The sequence below is a fragment of the Pongo pygmaeus genome, chromosome 2 (genome assembly GCF_028885625.2).
Source record: "Pongo pygmaeus isolate AG05252 chromosome 2, NHGRI_mPonPyg2-v2.0_pri, whole genome shotgun sequence".
Classification (NCBI taxonomy): Eukaryota; Metazoa; Chordata; class Mammalia; order Primates; family Hominidae; genus Pongo; species Pongo pygmaeus.
Window position 1 is genome coordinate 91,060,623 of NC_085930.1, and position 21,552 is coordinate 91,082,174.

The window sequence follows — 21,552 nt, forward strand, 5'->3', positions numbered from 1 at the left end:
ACTTTAAAGAGCTTACCAGATAGATCGTCAGCTGTTAGCCAACTCTTGAAAGTGGCAAATCCCTTGGCCAGTGGAAAGTGGTCTATATGCATTGTTTCTAAAGAGTTTGTTTATTCAAAATATGTCTGGTTTTGGCATTCAGGTTGGGGGCTCAGGGGCAGTGGCTGAGGTCAGCACTGCGTACCGTTTAATGAAGCTCACTCTTGCCTGTGGTTTCTGAACACCATCAAATAGTGGTAACTGAGGCAGAAGGGTAAGTGGATGTGGACGTGAGGGAATTCTTGTAAAGGCTCCCCACTTGGCTTACACAGACTTAGAGAAATGGAGGCCTGCTTGCATTTGTTGGTGCACATTAGAAATAAATTTGGGCATTCAACTTAAAGAACTCACTAACGACAAGATGCACAAAGAAATGCTATTATGTATTTAGCACAGTCTTTGTAAGCTTGGCCAGGCAAGGAGGCTTATCAAAAGAAATATGTAAATAACACAACCTGCTTTACAAAGGAAAAAAGAATAAAATTAATCCAAGACATTCGTGGCGTAATACTATTTTCTGCCCTCGGCTTTTCTTTTTATAACTTGAGACATGCAGCCTAACAGTCCAGCACAAACAATAGCACACTCCAAAAAAACCCAGACCCTGGGCATCCCTCCGTCCCTAGGAAAGAACTCCAAATGAGTCTCCAGCCTCACACACAATATTATTATGAAATCTGACATTGTCATAGCCAAATCCTTGGCTTGGGCAAAGTCCCCCCTTCCCCCTCCTTTGGGGGGAAAAGGGGGAAGCGTCAGGAGGGGTGGGGGAACGAAGCCAATCAAAGTTAAAATAAAGTCTCTTTCTAGCAAGACTACTGTCTATAACATGTTGTTCCTTATAGAAAGTGGGATATGGTGGCATTTGCTTGATTAACTTGCTCGACAAAAGTGACAGCTGCTGTGGGTGCATGCGGATAAGCTGCACGGCGCAGTTCCGCCTTTGTACATCTGTCAGCAAAAAGGGAAGAATAAAGAGTGAAAAGAGACAAATTGGTCCCAAAAGACACTCCATTCAACTTAGGAGGTTTGCCCCATTCAGGCGCTCGCTGTGCGCCTCAAGTACTGAGAGCTTATTCAATTTCATTCACTCTTTCGAATGAACCCACAAGTGTTTAATTTCTTATTCTGTCACCTCAAAAGGGTGGGGGGTGTGGGGAGGAAGGGGGAGGGAGCCTTGTGGACGGGAAGCATTGACGGCAAGGCAGAGTGATCCGGGCCTCACATATTAACTCATGGTTAATTTATGATTTAACTCTCTGTGCTCAGGCCCTAGACCCATCTGAACACTTCAATGGGGGACCTGACGCAGATTTCTTACCTCCTGGCTGGTGGATCCCAAACCATCTGTAGCTATCGAGGGCACCCAGCATGTTGAATGTGTATCTTGTATAAGGACAATGGTCTGAGGTTTGTGCCTTTTACAGAAATGAGATGGCTGGCTCCCCAGGGTAAGGTTTGGGTAAGTGATCTGGCAAGTGTGTGTGTGTGTCTGTGTGTGTGTGTGTGTGTGTGTGTGTGTTCGTTCTCCCTCCCATAAAGAGAAAAAAAATAGAGTCATATGCAGTGAGAAGTAGAAAGAGGAGAATACGGTTTCCTGAGAGTAAAAATAAAGCAAGAGGAAAGGGCGCCATTGGAGGCAGAACCCAGCTGTACATGGTGAAAACACATGTTAACTTTTAAAAAGCAGCACTTTGTCTTTATTTTCCTCATTCCTGGGCCCCAGGCATCAGAACCTGTTTTCTAGACTCCCTTAATTGGGCAGTCGCTATGGACACCCAAATATTTCCTCCTAGGAGATCAAGATGCCCTCTCCATCCACCTGTGCTGCCTGCCATGCTCTCCCCAGTCTGCTGCCATCTTCCCTCCTCCAGCCTTCATGCCACTCTGCCTTCTCTTTTGAAACCCAACACCCCTCCCAGCTCCTGGACCACCATCTGAATATTGTCCCTGCACCCAGTCCTTGTATGTTGACTGCTTTTTGGAAACCACTCAATGCCATATCCAGCTCCTAAAAAGATCATGCTCTTCCCTTATGAGAAATCATTCCCCAAAGAGCTCATGTTCACTGAATTGAAATAGATCTAGTTTCAAAACTGTTTAGAGGACTTTGGAAAGTGTTCTTAACCCAGTTAGAGTTGTTGGGTCTTATTGTCTTCAAATTCTAGGATTCCAGACAGTACCTTTTAGATGGTATATTTGTGTCCTTTCACTATCTGCTTGGAAACCAGCTGTGTGGTATGATGTAAAGCATTCCATTTACCTATTCACCTGAATTATTTCCATGCAATAGCCTGGAAATTATGTACATACATAGACCATGCTTTTGTATGTTGAGAGTAATGATGAAAACCACCTCAGCCCAGGAAACCAACTCCCTAAAGTTAATTTGAATTTTCCTAAGTAAGAACTTCAACTTTGGCTCACAAAACTCTAATGATTCATGACTCTAGAAAGTTTAATGTGTGCAAATTATGAAATTAGCCCTAATATGATTAGCCAACCCTGTTTTAAGAAGGCAAAGTTGGCACTCCACTTTATCTTTCCGTTCTGTACATGAGTTACTATCCTTATTTTAGAGTATGATTTCTATAATCATTTCTATATGGTATGCAAATTTCTTATTCAGTTGCTTACGTCAATCTGCTTGCGAATTAATGCAGTTCACTCTAAATGCAGTTCCCATACCTAAGAAGCGATCAGGGGAGTGGGCAGATGCTGTTCGTGAACAATCTGAATTCAGTTCATACGCTGAATGCTTCTCCTACATCTTAAGTTCTGGTATGCATATCAGAGAATAGTTTTCAGATAAATTATTCGCACTGCTCACATGGATAATGGGTGGTAGGATGTGCCACCAAAACTGGAATTTTCTTTTTGACATAATCGAGCTTTAAAAGATTGAGACGACTTGAAAGTGCAAATTCAGATTGTAAGTATACATTTTCTCAAAACAGTAAGTTCCTTTGAGAGGATGGAGGCTAAAGGCATGGGGGTCCATTTTCTCAATGCACAGGGAGGCCTATGAATAAATCCCCCAACATATCCGGAGAAAAATAGGCCCTAGAAAAAGGTATTGTTAACAGTGGTCAGTATGTTAATGCCCAAACTGCACACCTGCCCTGGGAGACCCAGGTGGCAGACAAGGCCTGGTTAGAAGCTGATTGGGGCTTAATCACATTGGGCTCATTATTTATGTATCTTGAAGAAAGAAACGGTCTGAACTGAGAAATTCAGGTACATAAGAGAGCCATTCCTTTTCCCTTACATATCACAGTTTCCCGCTTTGCTTGCAGAAATTAAGGGGTCAGCTTCTGATGTTTGCTACAAAACTTTTCTATGTAACATGTCACAAAATCGAGTTTTCCTGATTTTGCTGTGATAGGTCCTGCTGTTGAGCCAGGGGTAATAGAGCAGCTGGTGTCTGGCCCATGTTCCATTTTTCATTTAGGATTTGACCATTGGTTACATTTTTATTTAATTTCTTAGACCCTCCGCAGTTTCAGAAGTTATGTTGTGTACAGGCAAGCACAGATCTAATTTTGACATCTAAGTTAGATTCTTTCTTTCGAGGCAGCAGGGCCTTGGAGGCTAATCAAAAGAGATAGAGGGGGGAAGGTATATTTTGATATTTGGGTACCTTGAGTTCAAAGGTGGGAGGGTTTTGAAGGTTTTTGCCTTGCTCTTCATTTAACTTGATATTAATAGGGCATTCATGTAGTCATAGAAAACATTATTTATCATCCGGGCTTGGTGGCTCACACCTATAATGCCAACACTTTGGGAGGCTGAGGCTGGTGGATCACTTGAGCTCAGAAGTTTGAGACCAGCCTGGGCAATATGGCGAAATCCCATCTCTACAAAAAAAAATACCAAAAAAAAAAAAAAAAAAAAAATAGGGCATGGTGTTGCACACCTGTAGTCCCAACTACTTGGGGTGCTGAGGCGGGAGGATCACATAAGCCTGGGAGGTCGAGGCTGCTGTAAGCTGAGATTGCCACTGCACTCCAGCCTGGGTGACAAAGTAAGACCCTGTCTCAAAAAAAAAAAAGAAAAAAGAAAACATGGAACCCATGGGCTTCACAGTCTCTGAAGGCTCAGAAACAGGAAAAATACATAAAAATTAAAAGCCAATTTATTACATATGAAATTACATTTCCTTTTCTTCCTTTTTCATAGAGAACAAATTCATATAAATATTATATACTATAGAAATGTAAAATAGGATTTAACAAGTCATTACTTCTTAAGGTTGTTAGGAGAAGTAAATGAGTTTGAGTCATATAAACTGCTTGGAATAGTGCCTGATATATAATAAGTGCTCACTAAATATTTTCTTTTCTCTTTTTTTTTTTAAGATACTGGGATCTCACTTGTTGCCCAGGCTGGCCTTAAATTCCTGGGTTCTAGTGATCTTCCCGAGTAGCTGAGACTATAGGCACATGTCATTGTTCTCTGCCTACTTTTATTATTACTATTGCTAGTTTTTTGTTGTTGTTGTTTGTTATTTTGTTTTAGAGACAGAGTTTCACTTTGTCACCCAGGCTGGAGTGCAGTGGTGCAATCATAGCTCACCGCAGCCTTGGAACTCCTGACCTATAGTGATCCTCCTGCCTCAGCCTCCCAAAGTGCTGGGATTACAGATGTGAGTCATTGCAATATTATTAATGTCACTGTAGAACTTTTTTCCAAATCAGATTCAATGAGACATAAACATCCTGAGAGAATTTAATGGGTGGCTCATGAAGAATAGTTCTTCTGTTCTGGCCAGGGGCAGTGGTTCATGCCTGTAATCCCAACACTTTGGGAGGCGAGGTGGGTGGATCACTTGAGGCCAGGAGTTCAAGACCAGCCTGGCCAACATAGCGAAACCCCATCTCTACTAAAAATACAAAACTTAGCCAGGTGGGGTGGCACACACCTGTAATCCCAGCAACTCAGGGGGCTGAAGCATGAGAATCGCTTGAACCTGGGAGGCGGAGGCTGCAGTGAGCCGAGATCGCACCACTGCACTCCACCCTGGGTGTCAGAGCAAGACAGTCTCAAAAAAAAAAAAAAAAAAAAAAAGAATAAAAGAAAAATAGTTATTTTGTTAAATACATTTGGAAAAACACAAAGTTAAATGGACTTCTCTACTACACGACTTCTCAGAGCGTTTAATATGCTAATGTGGCACAACAAATCAGAATCACCAATAGTGTTCAGACAGAGTACAGCATACAGTATGCACACATGTATTCACATATACATTCACAGGCCAGTGAAAAATGCGAAGCTAGAAAAATGTATGCTTAGCTGGGCACGGTGGTGCACGCCTGTGGTCCCAGCTACTTGGGAGGCTGAGGTGGGAGGATCACCTGAGCCCAGGGAGGTTGAGGCTGCAGTGAGCCATGATCACACCACTCCACTCCAGCCTGGGTAACAGCAGCCTGGGTGATGACAGAGTAAGACCCTGTCTCAAAAAAAAAGAAAAATGTATACTAATGTCACTTTTAATTCCTTTTTAAAACTTAGAGTTAAATCCCTCTGAGTAGTCATTTTGTCCTGTCTGTGTTTAGCCCACTGATACGATAAAATAGCAATGGTCCCCCAGGAAGAACTTCCAGTGTTCCTCCTACCAATCTTTGAGAGACCATAGCTGGAGACCTGAGTGGGAAATGTAACTTTTCCTGCAGCTGGGAGGCTGCCGGTCTCTGATGTACACATGTTCTTTTCTTTTTATTGAGCATTGTTCAGTGTCTTCATGTTTTTGAAGGAGTTCCACAGCCTCAAATCCATAAACTTCAGAACCACCTCAGATTCAAAAGGTTTGAAAAGGCCCTTACTCAAAATTTCAAAACAAGTTCTTATTCTAGACAAAGAGAGGAGTCGACTCTATTTGGAGCTTTCCAGTCCAAGTATATGTCACCGTTTAAATAAATAAAAAGACACAAACTGTCTGGATTGGTTAACTGGGCTGGGAGCCCTGTGATAAGAGGTCACTGGTGTGAGTTACTATGGTAATTGAGTAGTATCAGCAATAGTTTTGCTCTCATGAGCATTAAAGCACATAATAATAGGCAAACAACAGTGGTTAAAGCAAGCAGGTAGGATTACTATGTTCTTTTGTCAGAAGTATATAATGTCTTGTAGTCAGTTTTAAAGACTTCTCAACCCCCAAATCCACCCCACCGTCACCTGCTGAGTAATTTTGTATGCTTAATCTCCTGCCCTCAACTCCAAGCTCTCTGCTAATTTGAGGCAAATGGGTATTTCTGACATTAAATAGGGCAGCAAGGAAGCTCTGACCTAGAAAACCCGCATTCTGAAGCACTGAGAAAAATATTCTTTCAAACAATTTTGTTAAGACTCTTTTGAATGACGAGGGAAAAAGAAAAATAGCTTTCACTGAAACAGGAGGTTGCAGCCTCCCAAGGAAGGGTATTTTGCAGAACAAGAAAAAAGGAAAGAAAAAAGAAAGAAAGAGAAACTTGCAGAGCATCCCCACTCCCAACTTCCCCCATAAAACTTGTCACTTCGCATTGCCATCCGCTACCCCAACAATAATCACTCCGTGCCTATTGCTAATTGCAAGCACAGCTGAGGCCCAGCGGGGAACCCTTGCACAGTCTCAGGCCTTTATACGAGGCTCAATCTGTTGTATGGCACTTGTTCACACACAAAAAAACTACCAGCAAAGGCAGAAAGAGGCAGAGTCACAGGTTTCTTGTAATCCCTCTGCCTCCCCGCTGACAGCCCAGCCCTAGAAGCATTCCTGGTTTTGTCCTCCTCTTTACAAAATCTGAAGTGACCTTAAGCTACGAGCATGTCAGCTTTTGAATGTCGAGTTGCCGGCTTCTTCAGGTGCATTAAGGAGTTGGGGGGGGCTACATCTGGCTTCTGCGTGTCTGTTTGCAGCACCCCTGGGGCGAGCTGTGGCTTCCTGTAACATGTAAAATATGAGTGTGAACTCAGGGTTCATGGCAAGGAACAGGAGGTCATGCCTCCATTCAGTTCTAAGTAAAGAAACTGGGAGTTTGCAGATGTTTTTCTGTATGTGTAATGACACCAACCCCCTCCCCAGCCACCGAGCAACCGAGCGCCGTTTTTTGATAAAATGTGCCACAATCAGTGTGCTACTTGCAGATTTATTCATATCAATTTTTGCAATTTATATATTCAGAGACAAGATTGCTATTTCGGCAACTTTATGTTGGATGTCGTACGTGTGCGTGTAGAGAAAGAGGGAAAGAAGTATGGGGCGGGGAGGGTGGGCAGAGAAAGAAAAGAAATTAAGCCTGTGCCTCGGGCCACCAGCTGGGGTGTTGTCAAGGAGACAAAGCATCAGACGGGAGGGTCTGTGTCCCGCTTTTGCCCAGCGGTCACTTCCTGCCCAGACTTGGAGCTGGGATATCTATTGCTTCTGGCCCAGAGGAATGGCTACTTTGAGGGGAGAGTGGGTTTGGGGGGGTTGGGAAAAATCCCCCAGTAGACAAGGCCCAGGCCACTTGAAGAAAGGCCTTCCCATCCTCTCTGGAGGTCAAGAACAGGTAGGCCCGAGAAGAGTTTTGGTGTGGCCTCTATTTGGGCCTAGTGGGGAGCTCCCAGCCCTTCCTTCCCACCTTCCCACCCTCTGAGATGAGAAGAGAATTAAGCCTCCTGCAAAATTCCCACTTGCAGAAATTTCTATTCCCAGACCCCGAAGCCTCACACTGTATTTTCACCAACAGAAGACATTGGTTGGGCGAACGGGGAGTTTAATCCTCCCAAGCCTGGGGAATAAATGCTCCTCAGTGGGGCAGTGTTAATTGCTGAGCTTGGTGCAAAGATCATTTTGAGGCATTTAAGAAATACATGATTTTTATTAGTATAACTGTTCCAGGTAGGAGTTATTTTTCAGCAAAGGGCAAAAGCTTTGCCTGCCTTGCATTATTAGCCTAATTCTACTTAATTGTTTCCTAAAATAAGGGCTTCCTGAACACACATTCCAAACCTTAATAAGTCTGTTGTGGTGGGAGTGATTCTGGATGGAGAGCTGTTGCCCTTTTGGGCAACTGGGGTCTCAGGGCTGAGTATTGCTTGAGCAGATCTGGCTTGAAAAATTGGAGCGGGGGCTGGTGGATAAGGGACAGGGGAGTCTCTGTGGAAACATATGAGGTGACGTGGTACACAGTGTAAAAAAATGCATCTTTTTCTTGTTGTTTGGACCCAATCCTCTATGAGGATTCTCAGTTCTCATCTCTGGGCTTCATTTAATTCTATTTCACAGATTTAGAAATGTTGGCCCCGTGGCATGTTTTAAATAAACCAAATAAATGACTGAGCAAATGCTACCAGATTTGTTCTTTGTTCTTCATAATCTCAAAATTCTGTGGAGCCTTGAGAGTTTGAGAAATTGCCTCAGTCCTGGGATGAAATGAAATGACCACACTCATCTTACAAAGAAATTTTTTGTTTTTTTAAAGTATGTTTGGGTGTGCCAGATTAGAATATGTACATTGCTACATTTCTGTTATTTCTTAGGCAAAATTTCATTTTAAGTATGGGAAGTGATTTTTATTTCCCATCTTTCTTTTGTCATAAAAGCACACAACAAAAAATGTGCCGTCTTAACCATCTCTAAGTGTACAGTTCAATAGTATTATATAGATTCACAGTGTTGTGCAACCGATCTGTAGACGTCGTTTCATCTTGCAAAACTGAAACTCTCACCCATTAAACAACTCCCATTTACCCCTCCCCTTAGCCCCTGGTAACACTGTTCTACTTTCTGTTTCTGTGAACTTGACTGTTCTAGATACCTCATATAAGTGGAATCATACAGTTTTTATCTTTTCGTGACTGACTTATTTCATTTAGCATAATGTCCTCAAGGGTTATCTATATTGTAGCATGTGACAGGATTTCCTTCCTTTTTAAGGCTGAATAATATTGCATTGTATGCATATACCCCATTTTGTTTACCCATTCATCCTCTGATGGACACTTGGGTTGCTTCTACCTTCCAGCTATTGTGAATGAAGCTGCTACGAACATCAATGTGGGAGTATCTCTTCTAGATCCTACTTTCAATGTTTTGCACCTATACTCAAAAGTTCCACTTTTGAGTAAGTATAATGGTACTTACTCAGGTTGTGGAAACCGGAAAAGTGGTATTTGCTTTTGGGTTGGAGGTAGTATTCCTAATTGGAAATTCACATCAGTGCCTCTGCTTTCCCATCTTATGCCTTCATGTCTTTAAGTTGGTATCAATGAGTTGAACTTTGGCTTAGTTTTCTCATTTAAAGATGGTGCACCATTTCTAGCAATATCTTATGATTATTAGGAAAGATAGCCTTTCTGAGACCATCACACCTCCTCACTGATGACCACCCACCATATTGAAAAGTGGGATTGGGTAGGATAAAGAGGGATTTTGTGACTTGTTGGGTTTTAGACAATCAGATTGATTCAGAAGCAACATACTTACTTGTATTCTGGCTTTGGCTAGCTAAAAATTCCCCACAAAATGTGTCTTCCAGAGAGAGACCCCTAGATAGTGCGTATAAGCTAAGCTTTGGATTAAACTCCCCTGCTTGATTTGCTTTTAGAAAGGATCCTTCTGGACTCTTGCCTCCCCTTGAAATTTCCCCCATGCAATAGGACTGACTTGGGTCAGAAGGCTGAAATGCATTAAGTCAGGAGTCTACATGTGGATTCATCCCTTTAATCATTCGTTTAAAATTTTGATGCTAAAGAATTACTTATTACACATTTTACAGAGTTGGAATTTGGTCATGAATAGATAACTGCTTATCTTAATAAAAAATCAAGATATTTAGGACCTTCCTAAGGGAGTTAAAATAATGCTCCCAAATGTTAAATCCCTTATACCTTCCCATAGAAGCAGCAAATATTTTAAGCAGTAACAATTTAAATATATCTTTTAAATTATTATGTGTTTTGCATTATCTCTTCCTAATGAGAAAAGGCTAAAGGCAAAAGAGGAGCTGAATTCTCTCAGCAGCAGGTTATAGAAAGCCATAGTCTCTGAAACTGTAGTTGTAGCACGTTGTCTCAGACTCCTCTGTCAGTGAGTCCTCAGGGAGCTGCCATCCAAATTTTAGGACCCGGCCATCCTGAAAAGCCACAGCATTGATAGCTTTGTAAAGACTTCAATGGCATGGGTTTTTAGGTATCCAAAGAATTATGGATGTTAAAAAAAAAAATCCTACCCTCAACTAAAAATGACACTTAGGGCAGCTGAGAAGGTCATTCTCATTATCTGTACCCTCTGATTTTGGTGTCTGATTAGAGCTTCGGTGTCTGATTATAGCTTTGGTGTCTGATTATAGCTTTGTGCTGTTAGCTGCGCGTCCTGAAGCTGTGACTGGGAAATACCCATTTCTAAGAGCAGTTGTTTTGAAGGATGAATCCTGAATTATAGCAACACTCAAGTAAGGCAGAAGATTGTATCTTTCAACGGCATACTGGTTTTTGAACGCATTTGGAGGATATGCCCTTTTAGAAAGTATTTGTTCAGCCCTTGGGAAGCTTTGACAAATCTGGAAACTTGCTATGAACTGCGTGCCGTCCTTTAGTGCTTTGCCCACTTGGCATAGATGGCTTGAATGTGCCAGGGTTTCTTTGTCAGACCCTCTGTGAATCTTTGATTAGAACACCAAATACAACCAGATCCCCGGTGATCGTTAAACCTGAGAGACCCAGGGGGCTGTGGAATTTTGGCTTAGGCTAATGAAGCTACAGGGACTTTGGTGGAAGTGTAAAGAAACCCTGAATGATGCTTTTCACATGTTCTTAAATTACCCAAATTGTAAGGAAGAAATATGCATTGAAAGCTTCAAACATAAAATATTTCATTACAGTATTTCAATATAGCAATTGAAATAGGTTGTAGGGGTTTTTTCCCTTAAATAATAGTTCACTTTTGTCACCAAAAACAAAATGAAGAACTTGGTCACATGGGCGTGGTCAAAGTATTATCTTCCTCTTTGACTCCTTGCCAACAAACAAAATGTTATTTCATTAGCCCCTCTAGGCAAGATGCTGTGCCAGTTTCTCTGAGGTGTGGCTGTGTTGGGTTAGAGAAAGGGAACTTTCCAGAGAAAATATAAAAATCCTCCAGCATTCAGTTCAAAAACACCGACTGGTTACCAAACAGTTACCAAATTACCTGCTTGCTCAGGCATTTTTAGAAAAACAGAAGCTGCTCAAAAAGGTGGCATTTGTTTGATTGTTTGTTTGTTTTTTTTTTTTCAGAGACAGGGCTTTGCTCTGTTCCCCAGGCTGGAGTACAATGGCAAAATCATAGCACTGGAACCCCAAACCCCTGGGCTCAAGCAATCCTCCCACCTCAGCCTCCTGAGTAGCTAGGACTACAGGCACACACCACCATACTTGGCTAATTTTTAAATTTTTTGTGGAGACGGTGTCTCACTGTGTTGCTCAGGCTGGTCTCAAACTCCTGGCTTCAGGTGATCCTCCCACTTTAGCCTCCCAAAGTGCTGGGATTACAGGCACTGTGAGCTACTGTGCTTGGCCTGCTGCTCAGAAAGTTTTGTACAACCCTGAGTAGCTCACACTTAAGGAGTTGTGATTTCTTATTTGGGAAGCAGGGTAGGACAACATGGCTCAGATAATAATACCCAATACTTAGTATGTGCCTGGCACTGTTATACGCGCTCGGCACCTAAATAACTCATTTAATCCTAACTAGGTTTTATTATTATCTCCACTTACCAGATGAGGAAACTGAGGCACAGGGGTGTTAGGAATTTGTCAGGATCCAAACACAAGTGGTCTGAGTCAAGTGCATTTTCTTAGCCACAGGTTGCAGTGCCTCTCAGAATTTTAAGTCGATGCTCCATCTCTTGCTAGCTGCTAGACCCCTTTACTTCTGAGTCTCAGTTTCCTCATCTGTGAAGTGAAACTATGGATGATGATAAAGATTCAACCATAGCACTGTTTAGAATTTAGATATGAACTGCCCAGGCATTTAATGCTTTGCTTTCCTAATATAGATGGCTTGAACCTGCCAGTTTCAAAGGAAATACATGTTTAGAAATGAACTAACAATAGAACTCAGTTCCTAGTGGATTTCAGCTGTCACTCAGGATGGAGATATATTGGACTGAGTCACAAGTTTTCAATCAAAGAAGGTGTGTAAAGGTGTGTGTTTCTGCATGATATGGTTATTTGTTCTTAGGCCATTATTTTTTAAAGAGCTCATTTGTATGATATTGGGCTAAATATTTCCCTCACTTATAGGCATGGGGCAACATATCTTGTTGGGAGTATGTGTGCGTGTATATATGTATGTGTGTGTGTTGCTAAAAGTGATTTACTACAGTATGTGTGTTATACTTCAATAAAATTTTCCTGTGAAGAAAAAAGCAACACAGGAAGAACTGAGTTTGGATTAGACTATTTTCACTGGATTTGTGACTTTGCCTAAAATTCTTCTCTTCTAGTGCTTCCTGATGACATCTTTAATTTCACATGAGACAGTTTTTTTCCCCTGACATGAAAAGGCTCTACCATTTTGCTCTCCTGATTCACTAAAAATTGTAAAGCCTATGATATGTAATTTTTCAGAAATTTTGATCAATGTTATAGCTTTTCTGTCTCTAAAACTCTGTTAGGAATATTCAGTCATTGTGATGAAGGCAACTTTTCTAGTTTCTTCCACTAGCAATTGATGAGTTACTAACCTAAAATAGAAGAGGAGGTAGGATGATAGGGGACGAGAAAAATTGTGTCAATGCTAGCCAAGAAATGGTAGCCTTCGGCCTCATTCACCTTTTTCTAATCATTTCCCTTAAGAGTCAGCAATGATTGTCTCCCATCCATCAGTTCTTAAGGCTGTTGAGTGGTTTTCCATGGGGATGCCCCTGAGTCCCCACACTCTGCTTAGCAACTTTCTATCTTCATAAAATGTAGAATCTTTCCAACACCAAGCCAAGCTCAGGCTCTAAGAGAAACAGTTTCAACAGCATTGTCCTACCCACGCACTTCTTTGAGAATTTCAAAGCTCAATGAATTTGCTCTAGGGACATCTAGGACTAGAGCTGTTTCTGTGTAACCAATCCATTACTTCTATAAAGTACCAAGTTGAATGCAAACAACTTTTATACTGATGTAGTGGTAAATAACCAACTTGAAACTTGTCCCACCACTTACTAGTTGTGTGACCATAGGCTGCTTATGTAACCTATCTATGCCCTTTTCTCTCATCTACAAAGCGAGGCTGTTAATAGTGTCAACATCTTGAGTTCAATTCAATGATTAAACTATATAATGCTTGTAGTATATTTCGTGTAGTGTCTGAACATTATAAGGGCTCCATGTTCAATGAGTAGGCAACTATTCTTATGAATTGAACATGCATGTAAGTGCATATGGGTGTATATTAGGAATCCCGTACAAAATAGTACTTTGCTGAAAACAGTAGACTCTAAAGTCCTACGGAATTGTCTGGTCTGACAGGGGTTTTTGTAAGTTCAAGGGATAAATTACTCTTGTGACAAGTGAGTATGAAAATACAGTCAGTGGTTCTATCTCCTCTCAGCCACTACTCCTTCTTTCCACTGCCACTCATCTGTGATATATGGCTTGTTCTGAAAACAAAGGTACCATTAACAGTAATGTCTTTGTAGGATATCAAATTAACATCAAGATGTTGGGGGTCAGGAATTAAGACTCATGTAAATGAGAGTGGCTATCATGACAGAAGACATAACTGCAGTAGCAATCATTGTAGCAACACTCTATATAGCTGATTAGATAGTATCCAGAGCTAAATGAAAGCCCATTTTCTGTGAATCCTATAATGTCCAATAAGGTGTTAATTACTCATCTTGTCTCTCAAGCCTAATCCCTTCCAGGGGGTAAAGTTTCCAGGGGAACAGTGAACCCAAGAGCAGGGCTAGAAAGAGGTAAGTGAGCAACTTTTCTATCACAAAATTTAAGGGAGAACCAAAAAATATAGTAACCAAGATAAATAACATTTTAATACAACATTTTTATAAAATCAAAGTTAGTGCAAAAAATCCATGATGACTGAAATATCAAAATTTTCATTAAAGACAGGATCTGATCCTGCACTTGTACAACCCTGTCCTACTCCCTCACCCTAATCCTGGCCTTAGTGAACCCGAATGTTAGAGAAGAAATATTTTATGTTTAAGGATTTCTCTACGTGAAGTCAGTATGTTTGCAGGGCAGAATGGGTGACCCAAATGTATCTGCATATTAATGATCTAAGCTTCTTACTAGAAACGGAGGATCAAAAAAATGTCTTTCTGTCACATATTGAAAGTATGTCCATGGGCCAGGTGCAGTGGCTCATACCTGTAATCCCAGCACTTTGGGAGGCCAAGATGGGCAGATCACCTGAGGTCAGGGGTTCAAGACCAGCCTGGCCAACATGGCAAAACCCCATCTCTAGTAAAAGTACAAAAAATTATCTGGACATGGTGGCTTGTACCTGTAGTCCCAGCTACTCAGGAGGCTGAGGCAGGAGGATCACTTGAACCTGGGAGATAGAGGTTGCAGTGAGCCAAGATCATGCCACTGCACTCCAGCCTGAACACAGAGCAAGACTCTGTCTCAAAAAAAGAAAAACAAACAAAAAGAAAGTATATCCATGATGTTTCTGAAAGGGATAACAACGGTGGGTAAATTTTATTGAGTCCTTACTATGTGACACTCACTCTGCTAGGCCCTCCACATAAATGATTTCTTTTAATGCTCACAGTAATCCCATGAAGAGAGTACTGGTATTAACCCCAAAAGGAGACTGAGGGTCAGAGAATTAAGTAATTTCCTTGAGGTTACCCAGCCAATAAGTAGCCAGTGTAGGGTGAAGCTGTAACTCACCCCACAGGGTTTGAGAAATCACTCATTCTGTGTCTGAATCTTTTTAATTCAAGACGTAAATCTAGGTCAATATAGTTTAAAATGTGCTTTATGAACCCAAAGTTTGGGTGGTGATCTACCAGAAAAAACTTTACAACACAATTGCATGGTTAAGGGGCTACTTGTGTGTCCTATAAGGCATGCATACAATTCCAGAAATATTCCAATGGGAATAATTTTCTTCACCACCACATGACTTTCCCTGGTAACGTGTTCTGCTTTCTCCCTTGTTTTTGGGAATCTTTTAGGTTGAGAGAGGGAGAGAAAAAAGAGAAGAAAGATGATGATGATGATGATGATGATGATGATGATGATGATGATGATGATGTTGATTGCGGTGGTGGACGTGGTGGTAGCTAACATTTATTGAGGCCTTATCATGTGCCAAATGCCGTTGTGAGTGCTTTATGAGCATGATTTCATTTACCCATCAGAAAAAGCCTATAAAGGCTAGTTAGTCTCCATTTTCATCAGGAAACTGAGTCTCTGAGAACGTAAGTAACTTGCCCAAGATCAAAAACCCAGGTGGATGTTAGGGCCTGTGCTCTTAATCACTATACTGTAGAAAGAAAGAAGAATTAAGTGGCAGATTTTTAGATAAGCCTTCCAGCTTCTTTTAAATAGAGCCTTCAGATCCAGTTCAGCTACTGAAGAAGTTCCCACCTTTCCAAGGGCCCTGTTGTCTATGATGGGCATCCTTTTGGGTGACAAGTTCAAAACCTTCACAGAATTTTCCCCAGAGGGCATATTTTAAAGATGCCCAGGCTGTTGGGGGCTTTATTTCTTTAGTGCTGTTTTTTAGGATTAAAGTAGCTTTATTTAGCAAGTTTCAAATTAATATACTTGAATTAAAGGGAGGCAGTAAAGGAGTAGAAATTATACTTAAATACTTAGTACATGTCATCAGCCCACAATTCTTATTTCTACAGACTTATATTTTACCGAAAAGTTAGTGCCCAGGTGTTAGGGTAGCTCTGGAAAAGGCATATCTGAACCACGGACTAAACAAAATAGGGAGCACTTAAAATATTTTATTAATTTCCTCTTTTGAAGAATCATAACAAATCTGCTGCATTCCCATCCATCTCAAATAAAGCAAACCCGATTAATAAGCACTGTGAGCCCCATGAGGAAGAGCAGAACAACCGAGACACCAAGGATTGTGCTGATAAATGTTTAATGACTGGCTTTCTGGGAGGGAGAAAGCCCTGGTTTGTGGCATTTGCCAATTTCCATGATGAAAAAATCCCCCACGAAGGCCTATTTCTAGCTATCAATGTGATATCCCTGAACGCGGATTTGGGAAGAGATGTGCAAGATCGGCTGTCATGACCGGCAAACACACTGCTCCATCCCTTAGGGAGGAGGAAAGGAAGACAGTCCGCTCTTTCAATGCAGTGGCTATCCTGGAGAGCTGCTGCTTCTGGAGGCACTCACTGTGTGACATTGGCAAGTCACTTCACCTCTCTGGGCCTTTGTTTCCTCCTCTACAACAGATAATGTGGAAGATCCCCTGTACCTCTAACATTTTAAAGTTCTAGAAGGCAGTGCCTCCTGCTTTTTCCGACATCCAAATGCCTTGAAGCGCCTTTCTGGAAAACCAAGTTAGCACTGTGCTGCATCCAAAAGTGCCTCCAATTTCATCTCCTGAGCATAAGGTTTGGAAAGGAGTGACTTACTCCCTTTTGCCTCTTTAAATGTGTAGCCAATGGGGCATCATACATTTTTTACACTTCTTTTGCTAGATGTGAGATCCAGGAAGGAAAGCATGGATGTTCCAGGGCTTTCTTGTTCTCCTGGGGTGGGAGGCTGCGTGTGATGCACTGATTCATTGCTGTATGCAATTTCTACCTCCCTACCCTTTCGGCAGCCGAGCAAGATTGTTGATAGTCTCCTACCTTTTTATTTTTATTTTTATTTTTTACTACTAGAAGCCATTTACAAGAGTGGGAACTGCTTACATAAAATGGAGGGGCGGCAGGGGGTTGCGTTATTTTATTTTATTTTTTTTTTTCCTGAAAGGTGGCACGTCTCTCAGCAAAGAGAAAAAGGCATGTTGCACAAGGCTTGCTGGCAGTGATATAAGCCAGCGCCGGTTTGCCTGTTGTCACAGCCAAAGCAAAATGCCACCTCTGCCTAGAAGCCAGAGTGCCACACTCCTCTTTTGTGTCCCTGAGATGTACCCATCATGAGGCCCTGGAATTGTAGGTTTGGCCAGGAGGTTGCCAGGATTGCTCGAAGGTCATCTTCCAATCCCAGGAGGCTGGGGGTAAGGGGAGGTTGATCATAATTCTCAAAATAGATCTGTTGAGCCCCCCAGATTACATGTCAGCTACAACCAGTAAATGTGGAATTTGAGGCCTGGGGTTAGCACAAGAGAGCCCCCCAGTTGCCAGGAGTAAGGTAGGGCTGCCAGAATACCAGTGACCCAGTGATCACCCTGTCCCTGGGCCCCTTCTTAACAAACCCAGATGCAGTGACAGCAAAAGCTCCAGAATCCCAAGGCAGGAGGTGCCAAAAACACCCCCCAACAACCACTACCAAAAAAAAATTTTTCAGTAAAATGTTCTCACCCCTAGAGGGGAAAACCTGTCCATGCCTGAAGCAGCTTGACCCCAGCAAACACCCTGCCTCCATGGAGTGAACTGCAAATCTCAAAAAAAAAAAAAAAAATCTACTTCCTACCCCTCCTGCTCCCTGGGGAGGGACAGAAGGTTCCTAAAACTGACAGTTTCGCCTCCATGATCTTTAAAAGAGCAGAAGTTGGCTGTGAGGCTGCAGTGCTGCCTCGATTGGGGTAGTGTGGTCTCTGTTGCGGCTGGGCTCCAAAGAGAGCCACAATTGGCTCTGATGAGGAAGGAGCCTAGAAATGAAAGATTGCAAAGAGGGCTTCTGTACGCCATGGCTGAGACTGTGTCGTTTCTTGCAAGGTGAAACTTGGCAGTTCTACCTTGCAAGTAAAAACCTAAATTAATTTTTTTTAAGAGAAATTAAGTCAGAAACAAGGCTTCGGAAAAACTGTGAGTGTTAGGCATAAACTGATTTTGGATGATCTTTAGGTGAGAAAGGGTGGAGTTACCATCAGAAACATGTTTTTATTTATGCTTTTCGAATCCCCACTGGTGTGCGATGTGTGTGTGCGTGCGCGTGCATGTGCGTGTGTATTGGTTAGCACGAGAGTATGCATCATCTCAATTCTCTAACCAGTCTTTCTTTTTTGCATCTTTTCTATGCACAGTTCATATAGATCCCCTATAAATAAATATATAGGTCCATCCACACCTTTTCATTTTATTTGTAAATTGTTTGGTATAAGCGGCAGAGCGTAATGAAACCTGGTGAAGTTTAAAAGATTAGATTTTTTTTTTATACTGACACTTCATAACACTGTTCATATGTCTCCGAGTGAGATTTATGAATATATGAGCAGTACTGCAAAATTATACTGCACCAGAGACTTCCTGCACCACAGGGGTGGCAGTCTAAAGTGACACAGCTTCAAGCATTTTTCACAGACAAGAAGCAAAATTTAACCCCCTTAAGGGGAAGTATGATTTCAACAGCTTGAAATGAGCTCATTTGTAGATGGTTTTTTTTTCTCTCATCTTCCATAATTTTTTGGTGTTAAGATTAAAACAGATTGCACAGCCAATGTAAGGGCACATAAGCTGCCCAGAGTACAGTTTGGCCCTTAAAGAGAAATCTTCATTCATTGTCTTTATCAGCACTCCTCAATCAGGTAAATGAAGATAAACTTGCCCCTAAATTCCTAAGGCTCTCAGCCCAATTTCCAGTATCGTACTTAGCAGAGAGGGTGTGGAATTTTCAAACAGTAAGTGGCAAGGAACATCAATTAATCCAGTGGAGAAGCCCTCATCTCTCTGGAACCAAAGACAATGACATTAGGAAATAATTAGTGTATTGAATATAAATGGTGTAAAATTGACCAATAAAAAAGAGAATCAGAAGTGCAAAAGATGGTCTCTATGAATTGAAACATAGGAAATGTCTGTCGTGGAAGAGTTCAATTAGATTCAGGGTCCTAACTGGTCTGTCTTAGATTGGTCCAGTATCCAGTACCTTGTAATTTTGTATAAACTAACGTTCATTAATCTCTATGCTCTCAAATTCTCTTTAACCATTTTGTTTCCTCCTGGAACAGAGTGGGGTACTCAAACATTGCCTGCTCTCTCTCTGCCCTATAAATGCTCCATGATGTGTTGGCTGGAGAACTTTTGTCTCTTTTTTCAGCAATGGTACAACAGCTCCATGAACGTGATCTGCACCTGGTTGACGGACCGGATGGACTTACAGCTTCACATTTATCAGTTGAAAACACTAATTAGGATGGTAAAGGTAAAAGAAAAGATAATTATTCTTCTTTGCAAATAGCTTACTGAAATATATTTCACTGGCAAGCTGCAAAGCTTAACACAAAGAATATTAGTTTACATATAAAATAGTATCTCATACAAGACAAACCTATGCAATTGTTTTGTGATGCATGATAAATGTGTTACTCAGACAGCAAAGGGAAATTTAAGACAAATGAATTTCATATCTTTTTCCAGAGAGGAAAAATACTTTGTTTTGCCATGCAAAAATACTGCAGAGGCCATCGTGTCCTTTGCATTAGACTTTCAAAAACTGGCTTTTGGTGCCATTATGTTAATCACATCCATTACCAATTTCATTTATAGTTTAATTAAATAAAATTTTGCCACTATTAATTTAATAGAAATATTTACCCCCAGCTATTTCTAAATATGTCCTGTGATCATTATCAGAATGCAAATCAATATCGTTCTCATAGTTAATTGAAGTAGTTCCTCTTGCAATGCGTGTATACAATCAAATGTAAAGGATCACAAAGGTGAGATAACATACACTGAAAGTAGCTTTTTCCCTTGTTCTTGTGTGTGCGGCTTGGACTAATGATTATTATTTCAGTGTGAAATCTCAGTGGTTTACATGAAATAATAAGATCACAGAAGGGGGTAAATAAATTTTTGATCATTTCAGTTTCCATTTGATGCTTCACCATAGAGGGTTTTAAAACATTCCTATGCAAAAATCTCATTCAAAGCACAAAGTCCTTTAAAATATTTTAACAGTAAATGTAGCTGAATGTCTATTTCTTAACAGTTTGCCAAAAGTCCCTGCAACACCCACTCCTGGGCACCCCACCCCCACCCCGTTTCTTAGTCTCTTTTGGATCAGCACCATTTCACTTTACCCCAGTGCTGACTTACAACCAATTGCTGTTCCGTTGTGTGTAATTAAGGAGAATTATTATTATCTGCATTTGATCTCACAAAGCATCCACCCGGGAAAGGTTATAGACAGCAGTGTATTACAGCTCTTAAAAAAGGAATGTATACACTTAGACTGTGGACCCAGCCTCATTTTCACATTTTTTTACTTCAGTTCCTTAGGACCAGCTCAATAGTCAAGTGGTCGCCTGATCACTTGAATTCCATTTTCTGTGCATAAATACACTTTGGGGAAATTTTCTGTTTGACCCTTATTGGGTAGACATGAAAAGAAGATAGAATTTCCATACTTAAAAATTATCTTCCCATTATTTCTATTTCCAGATTGGTGTTGGAAATTAACAATATTTTATGAAGGAAAAATATAAGTCAGAGGGGAGGTTTAATCTTGGCCTTTTGCCAGAACAAAAAAAAAATGTGGTATGAACCACAGAGAAGGGATACAGAAATGTCACTGCCAAAGGAACCCCCTTCACTTTTGCAAAATGTGGGTTCAGCTTAACTCATGCCACAACTTGGAGCTATGAAGCAGAATTCACAACCTTTAAACCAAGAACATCACCCAGAGGCCTCCTCCTCCAGGGCAAATTTCCAAGGATAATTGGCTTTCTTTCTTGCATCAACAGCCACTTCATTTATTCATCCATTCATTCATTATTCAGCAAGCATTTATTTATTCATTCAACATTGGATAAATATTAGGTGGGCCTCTACTTGTATATTACTAGATGGAGGATTCAAAAATGACTAGATGTGGTCTCTGCACTTAGGCATTGAGAGTCTAGTTGGTATACACGTTGCTATGGAATTTGAATAAAAGAGAGAATACTCAAATGCTTTTTACCTTTATTTTCCCCATCATATTCTGGCAACAATTATGTTATTCTAAGTGGCAACAGAACAAATGATTGAAAAGTACAAAAATTTAAGTTAGTTGTGTAGATATCTGGCCCACACCATGCCTAACATTTATTCAGTCTCTTACCCGTCCCCATCAAAGTGAAAACACTGTTCAGATAGCTGTCTAGCTTCCTCCTCTCAGCGAGCCTTGCAGGTTGACGCATGATTGAGGATAACCTTATAATTTAATGTCTAAACCAGATTACTTTTTTGTTATTGGACTTCAGTAAGCCAAACTGGGTTCACTCGTTAACTCTGTAGTCATTACAACATGTGACCTTCAAGAGGGTTTGACATTGTGATTGTTGCTATCATGACTGCATTAGATGGACTATTAAAAATAGAAATAATGGGCCGGGCACGATGGCTCACGCCTGTAATCCCAGCACTTTGGGAGGCCGAGGCGGGTGGATCACAAGGTCAGGAGATCGAGACCATCCTGGCC

At 41.2% G+C, this 21,552-nt stretch overlaps 1 protein-coding gene across 8 annotated transcripts in view; it reads left to right on the forward strand.

Annotated features, from left to right (window-relative positions):
• Positions 1 to 21,552, forward strand: part of CADPS (calcium dependent secretion activator) — a 472,988-nt gene that overhangs the window by 448,981 nt on the left and 2,455 nt on the right. For all 8 annotated transcript variants that reach the window (XM_054482477.2, XM_054482473.2, XM_063661889.1 and 5 more), the window contains one exon: positions 19,186 to 19,290. In XM_054482477.2, coding sequence (XP_054338452.1) covers positions 19,186 to 19,290 — 105 coding nt within the window. The remainder of the gene's footprint in view (positions 1 to 19,185; positions 19,291 to 21,552) is intronic.